General features: G+C 36.2%; 1 protein-coding gene and 1 long non-coding RNA gene across 2 annotated transcripts in view; one reads left to right on the top strand and one right to left on the bottom strand.

Moving 5' to 3' along the window:
* The window catches only part of LOC116731583 (brevican core protein-like), a 31,355-nt gene that overhangs the window by 5,462 nt on the left and 3,536 nt on the right, over positions 1–22,357 (top strand). Inside the window, exons 2-8 of the mRNA XM_032581412.1 lie at positions 7,707–7,786; positions 9,139–9,504; positions 10,554–10,728; positions 11,449–11,576; positions 13,001–13,294; positions 14,000–14,848; positions 16,192–18,471. Coding sequence (XP_032437303.1) covers positions 7,707–7,786; positions 9,139–9,504; positions 10,554–10,728; positions 11,449–11,576; positions 13,001–13,294; positions 14,000–14,848; positions 16,192–18,471 — 4,172 coding nt within the window. The remainder of the gene's footprint in view (positions 1–7,706; positions 7,787–9,138; positions 9,505–10,553; positions 10,729–11,448; positions 11,577–13,000; positions 13,295–13,999; positions 14,849–16,191; positions 18,472–22,357) is intronic.
* Positions 4,504–22,353, bottom strand: LOC116731585 (uncharacterized). Its single transcript, XR_004341601.1, has 3 exons — positions 19,320–22,353; positions 8,632–8,637; positions 4,504–4,582 (listed from the first exon to the last, which is right to left on the bottom strand). It is a non-coding gene; the product is annotated as an uncharacterized LOC116731585 (long non-coding RNA).

Raw genomic sequence — 22,357 nt, 5'->3', positions numbered from 1 at the left:
TGTTTGGATGCATTTTACCTGTTAGGGAGTGAAAAAAGAAAGCAGGAGGATGTCTATCGGCCCTTATGCAAGCTGGTGATTCCTAGAAAACATATTAGATTTTCAAACTTCTTAAAACATCTTAAAGCCCAACTCCCTGATGTTTAAAAGGTTAACAAAGCTCCTTTATATATAGCAGCAAACTGTTGAAGATGCCGGAAAACTACAATAAAGAAGGTGCAACATTAACCACAAACCTCACCACTCCATTACTCCCCCACTTTGTTCAGGCCTAATGAAAAAACAAGTAATGTTAAAGAAAACGGTATACATGCTACAAATTTTTGTGTCAACAAAGTTAATTCATGAGTTAAAAACTTTGTTAAATTACTTGTTTTTAATCCAAGAATAAATATATTTGACCAGAAATTTGTAAGAAACTGTGGTAGGTTGTTGATCGATGGAGCTGTGACTGAAGAAACCAACGTTTAGTTCTCTATTGTTTTGCTCTACAAGAAAATTATATTTTTAATAAGTTTTAATTAATAAGTGGCTATTGAATCCCCTGCTGTTTATTGGATGTTAACTAATAAAGGCAAAAAATGCATCATATTATTCCAGCTTTAATATTTTTTTTATTTAAAGAACCTTCTGGTTTAAAATAAACCTTAGCAGTATTAAAAACAATATAGAGTATCAAGTATCTTACCTAACGTCAGTATTGAATCTTAAATTTCAGGGTAATGTCAACATTATCATTAAGTATTAAAAGACTGGATGACAAATTATTAAAAGTTGTAGTAGCTTCTTTAATTTTTCTACACTGGTGTTAGCTAGTTAGGTCTGTTTTAGTTAGCTTACGTAGCTAGCAGCTAATGGTTTACGAGTCAGTCTCATAGTGCTGATGAAAGGTCTGTATGTTGCCTTTCACTCTGTCAATGTCAAAATGCTGCCACACAAATGATTTTAAAGCAATGAAGTGGTCATGTTTATGTAGCCTAATCTTGCCCAAAGCAGATAGCAACGTTAGCACAGTTGCTGCTAACGGTTAGCTAGCTGTTGTATCTTGTCTATCTTCATCTATGAGCTGTTTTTCTATCAAGTACCAGAACTGGTTAGTTCTTCTTCAAAGCTTTTGTTACTCTGTTACATAGATCTTTCGGCAGAACATTTGTTTGTTGTTTTTTTTTTGCAGGTTTGTGTTTAAATTTAGGGACTAAAACTACTAGGCTATTATAGTTGTGAACCTGTTAGCTTTTCCTATCACCCAGTTCTTTTTTCGGCAGCCCAAGGAATATAGCTGGAGTCAGTTTTAGTTTCCACAAGCCAAAGTCTAATTTATTTGTGACCACATATATAGTTTTACAGCGCTGGTCCCTTTATGCGTTGTGAACACCACAGATAGAGTAAAGTAGTTAGAGTATTTAATATTTATCTTAAGATAATACGCTGGACTCAGGCACACACCGCAATGTAATTAGCCATATGCTAATACTGTGGGCAGGCCAACGTCTGCACAGGTCAAGTCGTTGGAATGTGTGTGTTGCTTTTGGCATGTAGCTAACTGCAACAAAACTGATAGTAAAAGACCTTGAAGGCACTGCAGTGCTTTGTTGTCAGCTCCACATAATATAATCTTTTTGATTACACTAATCAAAAAGAAAGTTCCCATGAAATTCCATCAAGCTTACAAAGGGTTTTCCAGTTCTCAACCATGTGAATAAATCTGAATTTATCTGAAACTCCATGATGCTTACAAAATGTAACCACACAAACCAGCTGGTAAATTGTTAATATTGTTTCACACACAGTGATCACAAATAAGTTAACTCTAACAATTAGAATATAACATTTCAAAATAAGAAATACATGCTGAAAAGCTCTAATTTAAGTGATTGAAATGATAAATCAACAAAAGAATTAACATGTTGGAACTTTTTTGAACAAATGCAAGAAGCTTCTTTGTTTTAAATAACCTATAGTGCTGTTTCTTGCAACAAGAAAACCACAAAGTCAGCAGAAAAATATGTTTCAGTGAGAATTCAGCTTTCTGTTTAAATCGACCTTTTGTGTGCCGGATATTGCATTAGGTCTTATTGGTGTTTTGCATGAGAATCTCTACTTTTTACTGCATGTAATTGTAATGCAACCACATTAAAATCAAAAATCTGGGGTAGACCGAGCGTACTCGTAGAGTAAAAAAGCTTGAGCGCCACATTTACACCTCGTAAAAGGTCAATTAGTGGGCTTTAGAGAAGATGTGTGTTGTTCCATCTCAGCACTCCTCCGAGCTCGCTGCACATCCGTCAAACAGACGTGTTTGACCTGGCTGAATTGGGATCACGAGTCATTTTCTGGCTTGTTGGTTGGAACCGGGGATGAGGTCTCCCTGTATTGACAGTGATGTAAAACTCTACAGAGACCACCCATGAGACGCAGGGGGAATTTATTTACAGTGCAACATTTGCAAAAATGGTGTAACCATGCTCCTTATGTTTCTTGTTCTACTGAATATATTTTAAAGCAATCCTTAGGCTAACATATTTTAATGTTTCAATGACAAAAACAGAGTTACTTTGTTGTCACTTTTTATTTGTATAATTCGGTAAGATTTAATGAATTTTTAGTGTGTTTGTTAGTTTTTATTGGCTATTATTAGTTTAATGTTGTTTAGTTTCAGTTTACTTTTTATTTGCTATAGTAGTAGTTTTTGTTTTTTCCTTTTTTACATTTTTAGGTACAGAATTCAAAAGGGTTAAAGTATTTTATTGTGATTATGTATACATTGATTGGGTAAGGAATATTTAATAGAAGGTATCATTTTCAGAAAATGTATTCAATTATTGTTGGACAAGAAACAACAATTGGTTGGTGTTTTCTACCAACTTTTGCTGTTGCTATTTTGTGGGCTAGCATAAGTGTTAGCCCGCAACAGTTTATGTTCCTACACAAACGTAAACTGTTTGTGTGGGAGAAAAAAAAATCAGTTTCACATCAGTTTAAAAGGCGAATAGATCCATAAACACAAAAACGATGGATAACATTTCTATAATTTCAGTATGTTTCAGCTAATTTACAATATAGTCCTAGTTAGTTATAGGATTTCCCCATTAATCACTGTTTTCATTTATCTCAGTTAACAAAAATGTTTTCTCAGTTTCAGTTTTTGCTAGTTTTAGTTAGCTATAATGATGTAATAGTCTGGAGCTAATCTGTGTTGACGGGATAACACATTAGCTGCAGTTTGCAGACCCCTAAATGCACTGTGTGCCATTGATTTCAGCTTGACTTTTCTTCAATGCCGTTTAAACAAGAGGAGCTGCGAGCCTTCAGTGGCAAATACGATATAAAGATGGCACAACACCCAGCAACCGTAATTATTCTCCTCTCCCATCAACTTGATTCACAGACTGTCATTTGAGCCTAACAGTGCGGGCGTTTGAATCAGTGTCCGGGGTCTTAATGCTGCTGTTTCTCTTCTACAAAGCCTGGTGCACAGCGATCCTAAGTGCTGAAAACTTCCCTTTCCAGCCATGAAAAGAGAGAGAAGAAGAAAAGAGAAACAGTGTGCGAGTGTGCCAGTGGCCTGTCCTTTAATTTTCCATGCAGCCTTTTGTGAGGGAGTTGGTATGAAGTGAAAGCACAGTGTGCAGCTGTCCCCTTGGCTCCATGCTTGCTCTTTTATGAGACGTTTTCTTGTCAAGAATACTAATAGTGATACCAGCCTTGTAGAGTCCAGCCAGCTGCCAGGAAAACAGACGGCAATTATACTGCCATAAGAGAAGGCCATTTCATTTGACAAAAGTCAACGAGGTCTATTTGTGCCGACTCATTTCAAAGGAACTGTTTCACATAAATGCAGAAAGTATAAATGTATTAAGTCTTTTTTATGCTTCAGTCCAGAGGTTATAACTTTATTAATATAATATGTAGTCTTGGGTTTTGACTCCAACATCCACTTTTTAGTTTTGGATATTTTTAATCAAATAGGTCTGTCTATTTCAATTTTTTAAATAATACTTATTTTCTTATAGCTTTACTAACATATTGGTTTGTTTTGTTGTTGCTCTGCCTCTGCAATAGTTTCTGTTAAAGGTGACTTTTATGTTTCCTTGATCAGGTTAGAATAGGTCTTTGGGCAATACACAAACATCTTTATTAATTTTTTTTTTTTTTTTTTGCAGAAAATTATTCTTAGGCTACGTTCACTCTGCAGCGTGAAGTGACCCAATTCTAATATTTTTGTCAAATCAGAGGGCGTGGCTGTTCACACTTCTAAATATGTGCGATTCCAGCGAGAACTGCAAACAACCTGAAAGTGTCCCGCATGCGCAGTAGAGGGCGGAATAACGTCACACATAGAGTGCGTGCTCAGCGTTTTGCCAATCACGAAGAAGTGCTCAGTGTTTGCGGAAGTTATGCTAACGGTGGAGCATAGCTTACACATTTTGAAGTTGTTCTTCGACCGGAACCAGCACTTTAACAACTTAATCCTCATTATCGTCCGCCATGGTTGTTGTTTTTCTTCCCGCTTGCGCGTATCAGGACACAGAATAGTGACATTTGTCGAGTATCAATGACGTTCAGGTCGGATGAATGCGACCTGGACATTAGGTCACATTTGAATCGGATACGTATCGGATATCCAAGTGGACTGGATCGCATTCGAAAAAAAATCCGACCTGTGTTGTTTAGGCTGTCATGAAAAGATCAGATACAGGTCGCATTAAGGCAAAGAAATCGGATAGTGAGAATTTAGTCTGCTCAGTTATGCCTATTTTAAGATCCTTTCAGAATGAGCTGTTTTAGGGCGTCTTGTCACTTTAAATCCAAATAAGCAGCTTGGGTTGCTAGGTGACTGGCTGGACTTCCCAGGAGTTGCTAGGTAACAGTGCAGCGCCCACCAAAGGTGATGTAGCATTTTCTGTATACCAAGAGCACTTTAACTTATTTCCAAATATGTATGGGTGTTTTTTAAGCTCTTAGGCTGTTTTTAGAATCAGTTTAGGCTCAAATCGAAGTAAAAAAAAAAGAATTTTGCATAATAGGTGAAAAGAAATCTAGTAGTTAGCATTTATTTGTTGTTATGTTGGGTGGCAGACGAAATGTTCTGTTTCAGTTTCTGTCACACCTATAGTGAATTCATCATTATTACCAGAATACCTCCATGATTTTAGTTTTGACGGCTACATAGATGGATAAATGGTTGACCAGAATGTATTTAGCAGACTTGCTAAGTCCTAGAGACTTTGAGGAGGTAAATATGGCAGCTTATATATTCATTGATACTGCGAACGAACCCTCTGAGACAAACTATGATCTCATTGGACTTAACTTCAAGGTTTGATCGCCTGCCAGGCCTTATTGAGTTGCTTGGGCAGGGAGAGCTGCTGGCAGAAGTGGAGCAAGAGAATTTAGAAGTTTGGGCAGCTTTCACAGGATTTTTTAGGAGCGCTCAATTAATTATCAGACTTCATCCAAGAAACTAAAGTTTTCAAAGCTGAGAGAGTCTCCACAACATCTAAACATCCCTGTCCCTGATTTTCAGGACCTGTCTCTCCACAAGGGAGGTTCATCTCAATAAAAGAAGATTTCTAAGGATAAATCCGCAGTAAGCTTCAAAAATGATGTCTGAACAGGTTTATATATAGAGGAGGATTAGGGTCTGTGATGATAAAGATTTCTGACTGAATTTTCTCAAAATTCAAATTTTTTTTTTTTTTTACCCCTCCAGGGGGTCTTTTGTGGGCTCTAGTGTCCCTTATATGATAGTAGGCTGACAGGAAACGGGGAAGTAGAGGGGGGAAGACATGAGGCAAATGCCGCGTCGAGGACTGAAGGCCTCCAAATACGGGTCGCGCTAACCGCTACGCCACCACGGCACGCCCTCAAAATTCTAATTTTAATATAATTCTGACTTTAATCTCAGAATTCTGATCTCAGAATTTTGACCTTAATCTATTATTTCAGTATTTTTTTTCTCAGAACTTTGTCTTTAATCTCAGAACTTTGACTTTTTCCCTCAAGATTATAATTTTAATCTTTAAATTCAGACTTTTTTCAAAATTCCAACATTATTCTCAGAATTCTGATGTTTTTTCTCAGAATTCTGACTTTAATCTCACAATTCTTACTTTTCTTCTCAGAATTTAGATTATGTTCTCAGAATTAATGTTTTCTTAGAATTTTGACTTTTTTCTCAAAATTCAGTTTTTTCTTTCCTGGAATTTTGACTTTAATCTCAGAATTTTGAGGGCATTGTGATGTCATAGCACTGCTATATAAATTAGCGTAAATATCACATAGCTCAAAATGACAATTCCTCGGTCACAGAAAAACTTGCGTAGATCCAACATGTTCTTCCAGAAAATTGATTATTCTCCCCCATAAATCTCATATTGATCACTGACCCGGGTTCCTCCCAGGTACCCATTTCCTTTAAAGTCAGAAGTCTTTATTTATTTATGTTTTTTGTCCGGTGTGTTAAGGAAATAAATAAGTCTTACCTAGGGTGAAACAGTGAGTCAATCAAGCATGAATCAAAATGCATTTTGATTATTATTTTATTAAGAAATTAAGCAAAGAATATAGCAATGACTCCCCTGACATAAGAGGTGACCCTAATCTTCTTTATACATGTGACTTGGGTTGAACATAAAAGACCTAATCTACTCTGCGGTAAAGAAATAGTGCAGAAGCACTGTCTTTCCACAATGAAGGAATATTTCCAGTTGTTCCAGAGGTTGTATGAGGTCACTGTAGACATCCCGTCATGGCTGCTGGGTTAATAACAGACCTGGGCTGGTGATGGAGGGCTGGACAGATGCCTCCCGGCTGAGACGCTGTGTCATTAGCTCATGGAGGTGATAAATAGCTTGAGGTCAGAGGCCTGCGGCACCGATTTCCCTTTGAAAATCAGGAAAATCTGCTGTATGGTTGGGCTTTTAGTTGCTTCCGTGGCTCCTGTAATTTACAAAAGCCCCCACAGTTTGTTCAAATCACATGGATTCTTTCCTTGAAACCAGCTGGTTAAAATTAACAGTTTTAGTCGGATTCATGTGATATTCAGGTAGAAAATGTTGTATAAAATCAGCAAAAAACATTCACACATTTCAGTAGATATAAACACACAGATTTACATTGTTTTGGTTTAATAACTAAAGCACTACTTTAATCTATTTACTCTGTCTATATATACTCTACTATAGTCTATAAATGATTTTTAAACATAAACTTAAGATAAAAAAAGATTAAATGTTAACAAAATAAATTAAAAGCAGAATAAATCTGAAAAAGCAATTATATCAAATAGATCTCCAGTTGATCTTGTCAAGGAATGAAGTCAATCAATAGTAATAATAGTTAAATGAACAGCAGGATATAACCACAAAATGAAAAGTATTTTACATGCAAGTGCAGGTATAATGCATGTATGAATTGATCAATTTGAGATCAATGGAGCATAATTAGCTGAACCAACAATATGCACGCTTTCCAGCATCAAAAATCTATTTTCTATGTTATTCTCCAGGAGATTCTGAAGAATATTTTTCCTCTTAAATGCAAATGTTTCTATTTGTTGTTCTAAAGTTGTTATTCTTTCAGGATATGTCATATCTTTGAGTCTGTATTCTAAATTAATGGACAATTAATTACAATGTCGGTGATTAATTGTTTCAGATCTTTTATTGTGGTAATTTGGAGTGATTATTGTTTTATCTTTACAGATATGTCCAGATCCTTCCAGTCATCTGTGCAGTTTGTCATCTCACCTTGGCCTTCCCCATTCAAACGCCATCAGCTCAAGGTGAGTCCACCTTTCTCGCCTTACAAAATAATTAAAAACCCTGTGAACTTTCACCACATTATGTGACACTAGCTGCTTCATTATGCAGTTGGATGCAAGGAATATTTATCAAGAGGTATAAGAGGAAAGCAGGATTGAATATCAATACACGTTACAGTTTTCAGAATGTTAGAGGAAAATTTTATTTTATTTAAACTTTTTTTACACTACTTTTTGTGCAATCCCATTAAGTCCTAATAAGCTTCATAAATGTTTATGGTTGTGATGTGTAATAATTTATATTTTTGAAAAGGAACTGTTTTTGTATTTGCTTTACGTAGAGTGCAAGCAAAAAATATGCTCAGTAAGTCAAAATATATGTCTAATTTCACCATGAACAGGTGCTATTGAGTTACTGTGTCCAGGCTAAGAAAAGAAATAATTATATTACCAGAATAAAGTCAAAGTAATACAATAATAAAGTTGTAATAATATGCAAATAAAGTCGGAAAATGGCAAGAATAGTTATAACATTACCAGAATAAAGTCATATTATGAGAACTCCAACAAGAAAAAGCAGTTTTACAGCTGCAATAAAATGAAGAATGTGGAAAATGTTGTAAAGCTATACTTTAGCATTTATCTTATAAATAAGAAAATACTTAATCTGTTTACACATCAGCATCAGATTATTATTAGTAACAAGCTGTGTCCTTGTTACCGATAATTTGACGCTGATGTGTTCACTACGACTTTATTCTGGTAATATTATGACTTTATTCTCATAACATTATAATTTTATTCTTGTATTACTATTATGACTTTATTCTCATATTACTATGAGTTTATTGTCTAACTATTATGACTTTACTCTCATACAACTTTATTCTTATAATATTATGATTTTATTGTCAAAATTTTATGACTTTATGCTTATAACCCTATAATTTTATTCTAGTATTACTATTATGACTTTATTCTAGAAATGTTATGTCTTTATTTTCATAACATTACAATTTTATTCTTTTATTACTATTACAACTTTATTCTGATATCACTATAACTTGATCCTCAAAATATTATGACTTTATTCTCATATTTTTATGACTTTTGTTGACTTTATTATGTTTATTTGATAGTGATAGACACACATTAGCGTAGACAAACTGAATAAGACAACAATCCCTTGGTGCTTATAGCTAAGCTAATTTGTCCCTTTTCTTGTATTATTTTCCCCTATATTCCTCCATATTATTTTTAGCATAATTTTTTAGTAAATTTAATCAATTATTTTAGTAAATAAATTTTGTTTTGGGAAGCTTTCAGAGCCGTTTCGTCCCCCGTAATTATTATTTTTTTCTTGTTTCGGTCAGATGACGTGCGGCAGCTGAAGCTGGACATCCCCCACTCAGGTCCAATTCTTGTCCCTCTGGGCAGCTCCATCTCCATCCCTTGTTTCGTGTCTCTGTCCTCTTCCTCGTCCCCGTCTGTCGTCCCCCGGGTGAAGTGGACAGTTGTGTCCGGCGGGATTGAGACACAGATCTTGGTAGCGCGGAGTTCAAGGGTGAAGATCAACGAAGCGTACCGCGACCGTGTGGCGCTGCTGAACTACACGTCCTCCGCTGAAGACGTGTCTCTGTGGTTAGGCGATCTGCGCCACAGCGACTCCGGTCACTATCGCTGCGAGGTGCAGCAGGGACTGGAGGATGCCAGCAAAGTCGTACAAGTTAAAGTCAAAGGTAGCATCAGTATGTTGAGGCTTATTCGATTTTTTTTTCTGTGCAACACTTTCCCCCAGTGTGTTATAAGCCTGGCGGGCTCCCAGGCTTTACTCGTGCCCCCACCAGGCTAAGCATTGCTTATTTATTTAAGTATTTTTTAAATGTTTGCATTTTTTAAGACTTTATAGTTGGTGTTCAGGTGTTAATTTTGCAATCTTTCAATAACACGATTATCAAGTGATATTTTCAAATTCAAAATTTTTTTTACTCAAAAACGTGACGGGCCGCTGGATGAATGTCTGCTCTAGTGCCCAAACACCAGACTCGGCAAATTTTCTGGGGAAAACTTGGTGGAAATTTTGAAAAATATGCGATCATTCTGTGTCCAGAGTTGGGTAGTAAATAGTTACATTTACTCATTTACATTTCCTTGAGAAAAAATCTACTTTTAGGAGTATTTTTACTACGCTATACTTTTTATTTTTACTTGAGTAATTTTATTATGAAGTATCGCTACTCTTCCTTGAGTAAAATTTCTGCATTCTCTGCACACTGAATGAAAAACAAACATGCTTTAATCAAAAATTCAGACACACAATGCAGTTTTTGTTCAAGTTTCATAAGTTTTTTTGTTGAAAGAAACTGATTTGGAAAAAAAATTATTTTGCCTGATTTTGTTATTTTTTATTACTTATATGAATTGCTGTCATTTTCGTGCAAAATATACCAAAATTTCCACTTAACTTTACCTTTTGGTCCGTCTGATTATGTCATTTTAAAATATAAAATAATTAATAATTTGATCACTTACTCAGTACTTGAGTAGACTTTTTACCAAATATTTTTTTACTCTTACTTGAATAATTTCTTGGATGGCTACTTTTTACTTTTACTGAAATAGAAAATATGTTGAAGTAGTGCTACTGTTACTTGAGTAAAATTGTTGTGTATTCTACCCAGCTCTGTATGTGTCAGCTGTAAAATATTTGATTATGTCATGTTAATAATTGCACAACCTTACTGTCCAGTATATTTCTGAATGTGTAAATATGTTGTGATGTTTTTAGGTGTGGTGTTCCACTATCGAGATGCTTTGGGTCGGTACTCCTTCTCCTTCCAGCAGGCCCAGAGGGCTTGTGAGGGGATCGGTGCTCAGGTCGCCACACCCGACCAGCTGCTTGCAGCTTATTTTGATGGATATGAGCAATGTGACGCAGGTTGGCTGGCGGACCAATCTGTCAGGTAGTTTTTCACTCTTTAAAGGGCACCTATTGTGCAAAATGCACATCTTTGTCCTTCTATTTGGGTTTCTATTGCTTCTAAAAACAACCCAGGCATCTCCTGGCAATCAGCTAATGTTTTTTGGAAAATGCTTCAAAACCCTCCCGATTGTTAAGTCACATTCAATGGGCACTGCACTGCTACCTAGCAACCCCAGCACGTTTGGTCAGCTGGTTTTATAGCTGTATGCACTGTATCATGGCTGCTGGAAAAGTGTTTTGTTATTGACTTACCATCCAGAAACCACTTGCTGCATTCATTTTGGTTGTGCAGGAAGCTCTACTTCTGCTTTTTATAGATGCATGGTTGCATAATTGCATCTTTTTGCAGCCATTTTCACGTACGAGTGTAAACATTGAGTTGGGGGGCCTGGCAAGCAGCAGATTATTTGGATTTAAAGTGATAAGACACCCTACAGCAGCTCATTCTGGAAGAAAATACAGACTAAAATCTCATTGGAGAATGATTTTGTGTAAAAAAATATAATCAACATGTTTTGTACAGCACTAACCCGTTCAAGGAAGCATAATATCTTTGAACTTTTATTATATTTTATGCTGAAATCACTTCTTTAATCCCTTAATATATTTATGAATCTAGGGTTTGTTTTTTGTTTTGTCAAACTTGCATTAATTTCTCTGTCAGTTTCATTTTAGAAAGCATTCTTCTTCACTGATGCAGGTATCCAATCCAAGTGCCCCGTGAAGGTTGCTATGGAGACATGGACGGGCAACCAGGAGTGAGGAACTATGGGACGATGGATCCAGATGATCTCTTTGACGTCTATTGCTACATAGAGCAAATTCCCGGTACGAATTATAATAATGTAAAATTAGATGTGGTGTACAGAGAAACAGTTCAAATCAGATGTTTAGATAAACTTTCTAAAAAGTACACAAAACTTTTTTCACTGCTGTTTCTGGATCTTCTGGGTCATAACACCATTCCTGACACCTAACCTAACATGAAGTCAGACTAAAAAGCAGACAGAAGAATGAAAGTCTCAAAATAAAGGATATTTTCTTAAGATAACTTTAGAATGACACCGGGAAAACAACAAGAGAGCATAAATTATCAAGACACATGAGAGAAACAACAGAAAAGAGGCTTGGAAGCAGGTGGATCTGACAAGGAGTAAGCAAAACGGACAGGCTTATAAATGTTTGGGGAGATGATTAGTGAAATCAGGACCAGAGTGGTTAGTAGCTAATAGAGTTATAGGATAATTCTAATGAGCTAAGAAAAACAGATCAATGACCCACAAGGAAGACAGAGGTATACGTCGAAAACAGAAGATTACCTTAAAATACAAAGAACTAAGATAAAACCAAACTCAAAATTTATGGCATCATGACAAAAATATTTTTTTTACTTCAAAAATGTGTGCTCTTTGGTATTTTTCATAGATTTAACTAAGGAAATATGAACACAATGTTTTCTTGATACACATTCCATTTAACACTCGATTTTTGTGAAAATGTCGTCTATGTAACAACACCAGGGTTTCCCCCAGTGTGTCATAAGCCTGGCGGGCCACCAGGCTTTACTTGTGCCCCCACCAGTCTAAGCATTGCTTATTTATTTAAGTCTTTTTAAAATGTTTTCATAGTTGGTTTTCAGGTATTAATCTTCCAATATTTCAATAATGCATGATTATCAAGTGATATTTTCAAATTTCCTGTCAACTTTAAAAACCTTTTAACTGAAAAACACGACGGGCCTCTGGATGAATGAGTGCCCTGCCACCCAACCACCGGGCTTAGCAAGTTTTCTATGGAAAACCTTGAACAGAATAGTGGTTTAGGAGACTATTTAAGTCTGAATAATTCACATTTTAAAGCTACGTTTAACTAATGTAAAAACATAATCTCAAAATTACCATGTGCAATGGGCATTTGTAAAAAAACAACAAAAGGCATAAAAACTGCAACTATGGTCAATTGAGAGGTGACAAATCTCTTGATTTCTCTGACAAGTTTTTGCTGGATTTTATTCCTGATTTTAAGTAGTTGACTTGCAGATACTGTTACTTTGTTCTTGATAGTTTTTATAGATCAAGAAGAACCTTCTTCTTCTCTCCTTCACCAGTCTTATTGTTTTAAGCACACTATGCAAGTACAAGCCATGTTCTCAAAATGAAAAGCCTGTGGAACCTTAAAAATGACAAGAAATAAAATCTAAAACCTCGATCTGTTCCGTACTAGTAATCAAAGCCAATATTTTGTGTTTTTAGGAAAGGTCTTTTATGACCCCGTCCCACAGCAGTTGTCATTTGACGAAGCCCAGTTGTATTGCGGAGCTGCGGGAGCACAGCTGGCTACAACCGCACAGCTGTACTCGGCGTGGAGCGAAGGGCTGGACCGCTGCAGTCCAGGCTGGCTGTCTGACGGCAGTGTGCGCTACCCCATTGTAATCCCAAGAGAGCGATGTGGTGGCCCACAAGCAGGCGTCAAAACACTCTACCGCTTCAGCAACCAGACCGGTTTCCCAGAGCCGTCTGCCCTGCATGATGTCTATTGTTTCAAAGGTAGGCGTCTTTACATACACCGGACTATAAAGTGGTCCTTTAAAGTGTGACTAACCTCCCTTGAGCTGTTACTATCACGATTATGGAGACCGAAGACTGTTGTCAGTAGGTTTATTGACAAACAAAAGAGTGAAACTGAAAAAAAGACAATGTGATAAAAATTATAAAGCTGTGCAGCATTGTACTGAATTTCTGCCAAATAAAAGCCAAAAACATCTATATGAACCTACACTGCTGACGCCATCTTGGACAACTTTGCAAATCGTGACTAATTTTTATAGCAAAACAACTCATTTTTCAGTCAAATAATGCATCTAGCATAAAATCAGTGTTACAAAATAATTCATTTAGTACATACCGGCAATGCAACCTTAAATTAAAGATATATGCAGTAATTTCCTCCAACAGGGCATCATGAAGTGACTACTGACACCGTTACTGTTTTGCTTGACTGCAAGGAAAAGTTTTGGTCCAGATTTTAAAAAAAGAAAGATTGCCAAGTTGCAATACCTGAAAAGTGATGGTGTATTACGACCAATGTAGATAGAAACAAAAAAGAAAGAGTAAATATTATCAACCCATTCAGTAAGTTAATAAAAAAAAACACCTTTATTTTTTGGGGGAGTTTGTTACACTTTAATATTCTTGTTTGTTGTTGCTTTTTCTCTGAAAGCAAACTTTTAATTGATTACCTGTCCTCAACAGGACACGGAGAAACTTCTACTGACTCTCCAGTGGATAATCTGATCACAGAAGCTAAAAACTTACAACAAAATGTTGTTATTCTAGAGGAACGAGAACAAGAAATTCATCTTAATCAACTGGAGAAGCAAGTGGAACGGGAAGCACAAAGCGAACTGGAATCTTTACCCTTGTTGCCCGACTCTTTTACTACAGAAGATCCACTCGATGGAAACCAAACGGTCACCTCAGATAGAGCAGAATCTTTCCCCACTACAGCTTATGCTTTGGACTTCCTTAAACCACTAAATGAAAGCGCAGAAATACGTTACGACTCCCAGCATCTTCCAGAGACAGCTGTCAGCACAATCAGCACAACGAAGACCTTTGATTCAACACAAAGCACAACGATTCCTCCTGGTGATTACAACGGGACAGACGTACACCAGAACCTGAGCTTCACCTTTCACACATCGGAGTTTGAGAGAAGCACATATGAACCGCAGACGGAGAACCAGACAGCATCAGACACAAACTCTACTGAGTATTTACAATCAACTGAACAGACAATCCAGTACCAAGAAATTCACGAGACCAGTTTGGACAAATCTCACACCAATTACAGCGAAACCAAGAACAACCGTACAGACGTAGATGTAGAGAAAGCGTTTTGGGAGGGAACGACTTTGGCAGCTGGTCCGTTGCTTCAGGTAAAGTTGGAAGATGCAACTACAGAGGATCCTGTACAGATGGACACAACTCAGACGACCCAAGACAAAACTCCAGCCACACAAGAAACTCCAACTACTAAATTAACCATTGAGGCCTACTCAATATGGACTCCCAGTGATGGATCTGGAGATATTTCCCAAGGTAGAGAAACTATTTAATAAAATAAGTGCATTATATAGGCCAATCACCTGAAAATGTGTCATTGTATAATTAAATGATGATATGTTTAGAATCAGAGCATATTAGCTCTAAATGTTAATATTCAATACATTTTATAAGCCACATTTAGAGAGTTCGATTAAGGCAGAGTTTTCAAGAGGTTGGTATTTTCTATGTAAATTAAAGTCAAACTACGGATTTCACTGCAAGAACACAAAATCTGATCAATAATTTTTGGTTTCTTTTCTAAGGGAAATGTCTTTGTACATATGAAATAAGACAAATCTAATCTACAAGTAACTTCTCAGCAAGATAACTCAATAATGCTTTAATAATGACGAAAAAGTACCAGTATCCCCGACAGATTATTTAACTTATAACAAGACATTTTTCCCATTTTACAAGTTGAATAAAATGCCAGTGACACCAATACTTTTTCATCAATATTAAGCAATTATTTACTTAAAACAAGCTCCTATATCTCGCTGAAGAGTTATTTGTAAGTTAGTTTTGTCTTATTTCAGGTGTACTAACTTATGTGCATTAGAAACTAGACCAAAAATACTTTTTGTGTTTTGCAGTGTTGTTAATGAAAATTTAATTTTTTTGTTTTTTAATAGACAGGTACTTGTTGTTTTCTTCTTTATGTCATACAGATTTTTTGAAACAAGTCTCCTCCGGTATCTAAAACAAAAATTTATATTCAGAATTGATTTTTTTTCAATTGATTTGTTTATTTATTTATTCACTTCTTGTTTATTTATTTACAGAAAACTATGTAATTATTGGTTTATATTTTACGTTTAGCCACTTTAAATATTTTTCTGAACAATATCCAACAAAGCTCAAGTTGCATAATTTAAAACTACACACACACAAATTGTATTTGACTTTGGATTTTTGTGCCAGGTGTTAAGTTATAAGCTTTTTTGATATCAATATTAAGTGTTTTGTAGTGTCAGAATTTCTTTCTGATATTTTTACATGACTTGAGTTAAAAATCTTCAGTGTTTTTAGTGGTTTGTGTTAAAAAAGATTTTATTTTGCAGGACTAAACTGCTTGAGCAAAATGTGCTTGAAATTTAGGTGCATTATTTAATGTTAAATGAGAGCTAGAAAACTAGGTGCAAAGTTGAAATAATGACGATGTGTAAATCAATTTAAACTTTTACAAAAACAATTTTATTGAAGACTTTTATCCAGATTTCCACTGCTTTTGCTTTACAAACCTGATATTTGGATCAGATAATGTTATCTCAGTAAACTCTTATCAGTTAAGCATTTTGTCAAACCTACAACCCAAAATATTTTATGCTTTCTTTCAGAGAGAGAATTTGAAACGGAAGCAGCCACCTTCATGTCCTCGTCTCAATCCTCCGCTGCTGGATTCACCGCTAAACCGCTGGGTTCTGCGGTGGCTAGCACCACACCTCAGAGGGAAACTCCTGATCCAACCTTCTCTTCTGTGTCACGCCATGTGGACAAATTGGATTTTGAAATCCACACCACGACACCAGACTTGTGGGAACTCACTATTTCTAGACAGGAAGGAAGTACAAGCTTAGACACAGAGGAGGTTGATGCAACTCCGACTCCTAAACAGGTAGTTTCTGGAGTAAGTTTGCCTATGACTGAATCTCCAGAGGACTTCAATGTCTCTCATTCACCGTCTGAATTTGCAACGGAACAGTATCAGACATTAGGCAGCTCTTATGAAGAGGCAAGCGGATCTGAACTTGGAACAGTTACTTCCATCTTTCAGGAAGGCATTAAAGTTGCATCGCCTTTTGAGAAAACTTTTGTAGTTTCCCCAACCCATGGCAAGGAAGAGAACAAGTCGACTTCAACTGAAGAAGAAGCTAAATTTTTCTCAACTGCTGTGCCCATAAAAGAAGCTAATGCTAGCCAAAGCACTGAAGAAATTGCCCCAACACTTGTTCTTGAAGTAGGAACCAAAGTTACACCAACTGTTGTCCTAGTAGAAGAAGCTAAAGTTAGCCCCACATTGGGTCTTGAAGACAGTAAAGTTGTCCCAGCTCTAGTTGCTGAAGAAGAAGCTAAAGGAACCCCAACAACTGCTCTTGGAGAAGATGTTAACATAACCCCAACAGCTGCTCTTGAAGAAGACACTAAAATTGCATCAACCCCAGTTTTTGAAGGAGAAACTAAAGCTGATCCAAATGTTGCAGAAGAAGCTAAAGTTACAGCAACTCTGGTTTTTGAAAAAGAAGCTCATGTTGACCCAACTGTTGCTCTAGATGAAGAGACTAAAGTTAGCCCAACTTTGGTCCTTGAAGAAGTGAAAGTAGCTCCAGTTCTGGTTACTGAAGAAGACACTAATGTTGAACCAATGGTTGCAGAAGCTAAAGTTCACCCGACTTTGGTTCCTAAAAAAGAAGCTAATTTTGAGCCAACAGTTGCAGAAGAATCTAAAATTCGCCCAACTTTGGTTCCTAAAGAAGAAGCTATGGTTGACCCAACTTTTGTCCCAATAGAAGAATCTAAAGTTAGCCCGACATTGGTTGCTGAAGAAAATAAAATTGTGCCAGCTCTGGTTGTTGAAGAAGAAGCCAATGTTAACCCAACTGTTGCAGAAGAAGTTAAAGTTCACCCGACTTTGGTACCTGAACAAGAAGCTCATGTGGACCCAACTGTTGTCCCAGTAGAAGAAGTTAAAGTTATCCCAACTTTGGTTGTTGAAGAAAATAAAGTAGCCCCAACAGCTGCTCTTGAAGAATACTCTAAAACTGGATCAACCCCTACTGTCGAAGAAGAATCTAAAGTTGACCCAGAAATTATAGGAGAAACTTCAAGTCCCCCTACTCTGGGTCTTGAGGAAGAGGCTAATGTTGACCCAACTCCAGTCCTTGGAGTTGTCATTGACGAAGAATCCAGACTAACCCTAAACATTACTTTTGAAGAAAAAGCTAAAGTTGACTCAACTCTGGTTCTTGAAGAAGAAGCTAGTTTTACTCCAAGTGTTAAAAAAGGAGCTCAAGTTGATCCCACTTTGATTTATGAGGAAAGTAAATCTACCCAAATCCCTCGCCAGGAGGAAGAAGTCAATGTCCTAGAGTTAGAAAATTCAGAGGAAATTACTAATCTTTCTGGTGCCCCTGAAGAAGAATCCAAAGTAACCCCAACCTTTGTGACTGATAAACTTAAAGTTACTCCAATCCTTAATTTTGAAAAGGAAACTGATGTTGCACCAACCTTTGAGGACTTTACAATCTTTCCTGTGAATACTCAAACATCTAAGTGGAGTCTGTTGACTACCACAACTGAACCTCAGGAGCATCTGAATAGTGTAAAGATCAGTCAGAAACCCCCCTTCATGTCAGTGTCAGAGCCCTCAATGAATACCAAGTCTATGTCTTCTGCCCCTACCATTTCTACCCCAACATATGTGCCCCAGCGCACCTGGAGCCCAAGAACCACAAGACCCCACACTTTCCATAAGACGACTGAAACCCAGAAGGTGAACCATTTCATGCCACCACTGGATCATGGTCTGATTGATCTTGACATTAGCCTCACCCAGCCACCCACCCTGCATAACTTGCCCAAAGAGAGGGCAGCTGTAGGTGGTACAGGGGCATTTTCAGGTAATGCTAAAACCACTCTAATCAACCTAACCGTCCTCTTCTTGCTCAGCACACTGATGCACTAAAATCCCAGGTTTATTTTCTGACAAACTTCCTCCATGTTCTGTAAAACAAAAATCCCCCCAAAAAACAAAACTCTCTCCCTGTTTCACTCGCTGTCTCAACAGATCCTCACACCTTTCTGACTTCTAAACGCTTCACCCTGTTAAAACACTCCCTCACTCCTCACTGCTCTCCTGCTTCTCACGCTGGGACAGTTGACATTTTGTCAACATTTTTTCTTCTCTTTTTTTTTTTTTTTGCATGACATTTTCCTACTCATCCAAAGACTGACTTCTGTGAAGTACAGATAAGTTTGAATGAATGTTTTAGTGTTTCCCTTATAAGAATGGTGGCAAAAGCCCCTGAAATCAGAATGTGTTTTGCATAAATGTTGAAACTAAGGCTACATTCACACTGCAGGCTTTTGATATTCAATTCTTTTATAAAATCAGATTTTTTGGTGTGTGGTCGTATATGCGACCTGTATGTGATCTCGAGCGTGAACTGCAATCTGTCCCGCATGCGCAGTAGAGGGCGCAATAGCGTCACACATAGTGAGCCTGCTCAGTGTTTTGCCTATGGTTTTGCCAACCGCCATGGAGGAGGAAGAAGGAGAAGAAGAAGAGCTCAGTGTTTTAGGGAGTAAATGTTAGCTACGCTAACGGTGGAGCATAGCTTACCATTTTGTTGTCCGAAATAGCACATTAACAACATAATTGTCATTATCGTCCGCCATGGTTGTTGTTTTTCTTCCCGCTGGCGCATCTCAGGACGCAGAATAGTGACATTTGTCGAGTATCAATGACGTTCAGATTCAAGTCACATTTGAAAAGATCGGATGCGAATCTCTGTCATTCAGACAGTCATGAGGAGATCAAATATAGGTCGTATTAAGGTAAAAAAAAAACCCAAAAAAACAAAGAAAGGATTTGGGTCACTTCAGGCTGCAGTGTGCCTGTAGCCTAATTTATGAATGTAACATAAATTAATTTGAATGTGATAGCACTGACCAATGCAACTGGAATAATGTTTTTGACAGGAATGTTCTCTGATATTACCTCTGCAGATAAATAAGCACACATTGTGTTAAGGTTTAGAAGCACAACCCATGTTTATTCACAATTTGTTGTGAGCAGTGGGGGTTTTTGAGGTTGGCCATGTGGGCAGTTGCCCAGGGCAGCAATAGAAATTGGGATGGACAGGCTCCAGATTTTCTGATGGTTTTGAGCAAATCAAATGGAGAAACTCAGAAAAATGAGGAACCTTCTTGCATTTTGATTGGCTTGGGAGAGGCAGGAGGAGGGATAAGCACAGTCGCCATTCATGCAAGAACTGCCACTGCTTGTTAGTGTTTAGCACCTTGTTTTGAATTATCTTTAAGCTGTTCCCTTTTCATATTTCACAATTATATTGTCTGTTGTTTATTCATGGTTGCTTAGGATGTGTGTTTTTAATAAGTAATTCTAATATTATCTATTTTATTTCTGTCTACACTAGTAAAAACAGTAATTTTATGGTTGGTAATTTCTACATCCCGAGGCATTAGATGTTAATTTCTTTAAAAAAAAAGACAAATACTTTAAAAAAAAAAAAAGCTTGTATAAAATTTGCTTGACAGAAATCCATTTTAATTGAAGTGCTATTAACTGTGTTTGTAAAATAAGATCCTTTTATTTTGAACTCAATGTAACAAGTTAAAGTTAAATTTTTATTAGTTTAGTCAGAAATGGCTGTTCAATTATTGACAGAACAGTTCAAAAAAGAAAGTTTTGGTGAATATTTCATCCCACAAAGAAGTATAAACATTTTATACTCATGACAATAATAAAAAACAATATTAAAATATAAATAGGGTATTTCGATAAAACATTGAAATACCGTTCACAAATTAAGAAAAAGTGACTATAAATGTCAACACTTGACAACAAACTGATAATAACAATTGGTAAAATATAACACAAAAACAGTTATATCATCTATAAAATGTGGCTTAATTGTTTTATATTTTAATTTCTGGTAGACTTCAGCATTGTTAACATAATAAAAAAAAAATTTACTCTTCAGTCAGTAATTTATAAATCCATTTTTCTTTTTATTTTATATGTTCATTCAGGAATTTATCTTGGTATCATTTTCTTCGCTTGCTTTATTTATATTTATTTTTTACAAAATTCGTTACCACATGCACTTTCATTTCTGAGTCTAACTTTCTTTTTTTTTCTCATTTACGTTTTGATGTCAAATAATTTTAAAATGAATGTCAATTGTCAATGTCAATTACAGGTCAAATGCTAAAAAATAGTCTTGATAAATTCTTACAAATAGAAATTAAAATAGAAATATCAATTTTGACCACATTTTATAAATCCATAATGATTTAAACTAGTTGTTTTTATTATTTTGCGGGCATATTAAGCCATTTCTAAAATACATTTCTGGTTCTAGTTCTCCATATATTGTATTTAATTGCTACAACAGGATTTTCTTGATTAGCACTTGTTTTTTTGTTGTTGTTATTCTGGGTTTTACTCTGTTTTATTTGTCTGTGTTTATACTAAAACTGTCCCTTGTATTCAAGTAACTGCACTGAAAACAAAGTGTTTTAAATGTTAGCAATGCATGTATAAGGAGATGGACTTTTTGCAGATTTACATATTTTAAGTCTCTGTTGTCCTCTAAAGGCTGAAGGTATCCATTTTTGTTTGCTAAAATAAAAATAATCTCACAATTACTGGTGCTTGGTTAAGTAATATACCAACTGCAGCCTTGATTTTCAGATTTAGTGATGCATAAACAGCCTTCTCTCCTTTTGGTGAAGAAAAGTGAAAACATCTCTACTGAGTTAAACTTTGCCAAGTTAGTAAATCTTTGATGTTTTAGTGAACATAAACATGAGTAAAACGATCTTAATGAGAGGACGGGGTCCTTTAGACTTTAAAGGAGTCTCTGTGGTTTTCCACGCTTTATTTATATTCCTTTGCTCAGCTTTGACAACAGTTGCGCCTGGAGAGCATATGATTCCCATTTGTGTTGTGAAAAGTAGTTATTACCTTTTACATACACTGCAGAGATGTTTCTGGAAGGAGCTTTATGTGAAAGTGAACATAATGACAAGACAAAGCTTATGTTGTTAAATATTTGATTTCTGGTTATACAGATATGTCATATTTTGCTTTATTTTCATATATTTTAAAAATAAATCCAGACTTTGAGCTCTCTTTCTTCTTTTCAAGGCTTTAAACAAGCAAGTTATCATCTCAATGTGACAAAGCAAATATTTTTCTGTTTTGTGCACTGAAACTTTCAGTAACATTTTGCTTGAGTGAACACTTTGTATGAAATAATGTTGAATTATCAGTTATGACTGACACATTTAGCTCAGATTATTCCTTTCCTAGGATTATATTTTTCATGACCATAGCAAGAAAACTGTGGGTACTTTTAATAAAAATACTGAACATAATTGCCAAAAATAAACTTCTGTATTTATCTGCAAACCTTTTGAAAAGAGAGTCTTCATAAGAAGCAAAAATTGCTGATTGTGCCTTGTGCAAACAAAATTAGATATTTTACAGGGTTAATATTTAGGAGAAGAACAAAAAGGATCGAAGATAAAGGAAGGATCTAAGAAGACGGAAAGATCACCCTGTCCTCTCTTGGCCTACATTTTGTCTTTAATTCTGTGTCCTATATTTTAAATTGTATTAATATTAAATGTACAAAGCAACGGGTTCCTACCTTTAAACTAGTGTGTGCTTAAGTAATATTATGGATAATTTTCCCACGTGGGTCAGATCTGTGGTTTTTATTTCAACATTGATCTGCAGTCCTTCTCTTGTGTTTC

Source organism: Xiphophorus hellerii, chromosome 13 (assembly GCF_003331165.1).
Source record: "Xiphophorus hellerii strain 12219 chromosome 13, Xiphophorus_hellerii-4.1, whole genome shotgun sequence".
Classification (NCBI taxonomy): Eukaryota; Metazoa; Chordata; class Actinopteri; order Cyprinodontiformes; family Poeciliidae; genus Xiphophorus; species Xiphophorus hellerii.
This window is presented reverse-complemented; position numbering and strand designations above follow the sequence as displayed.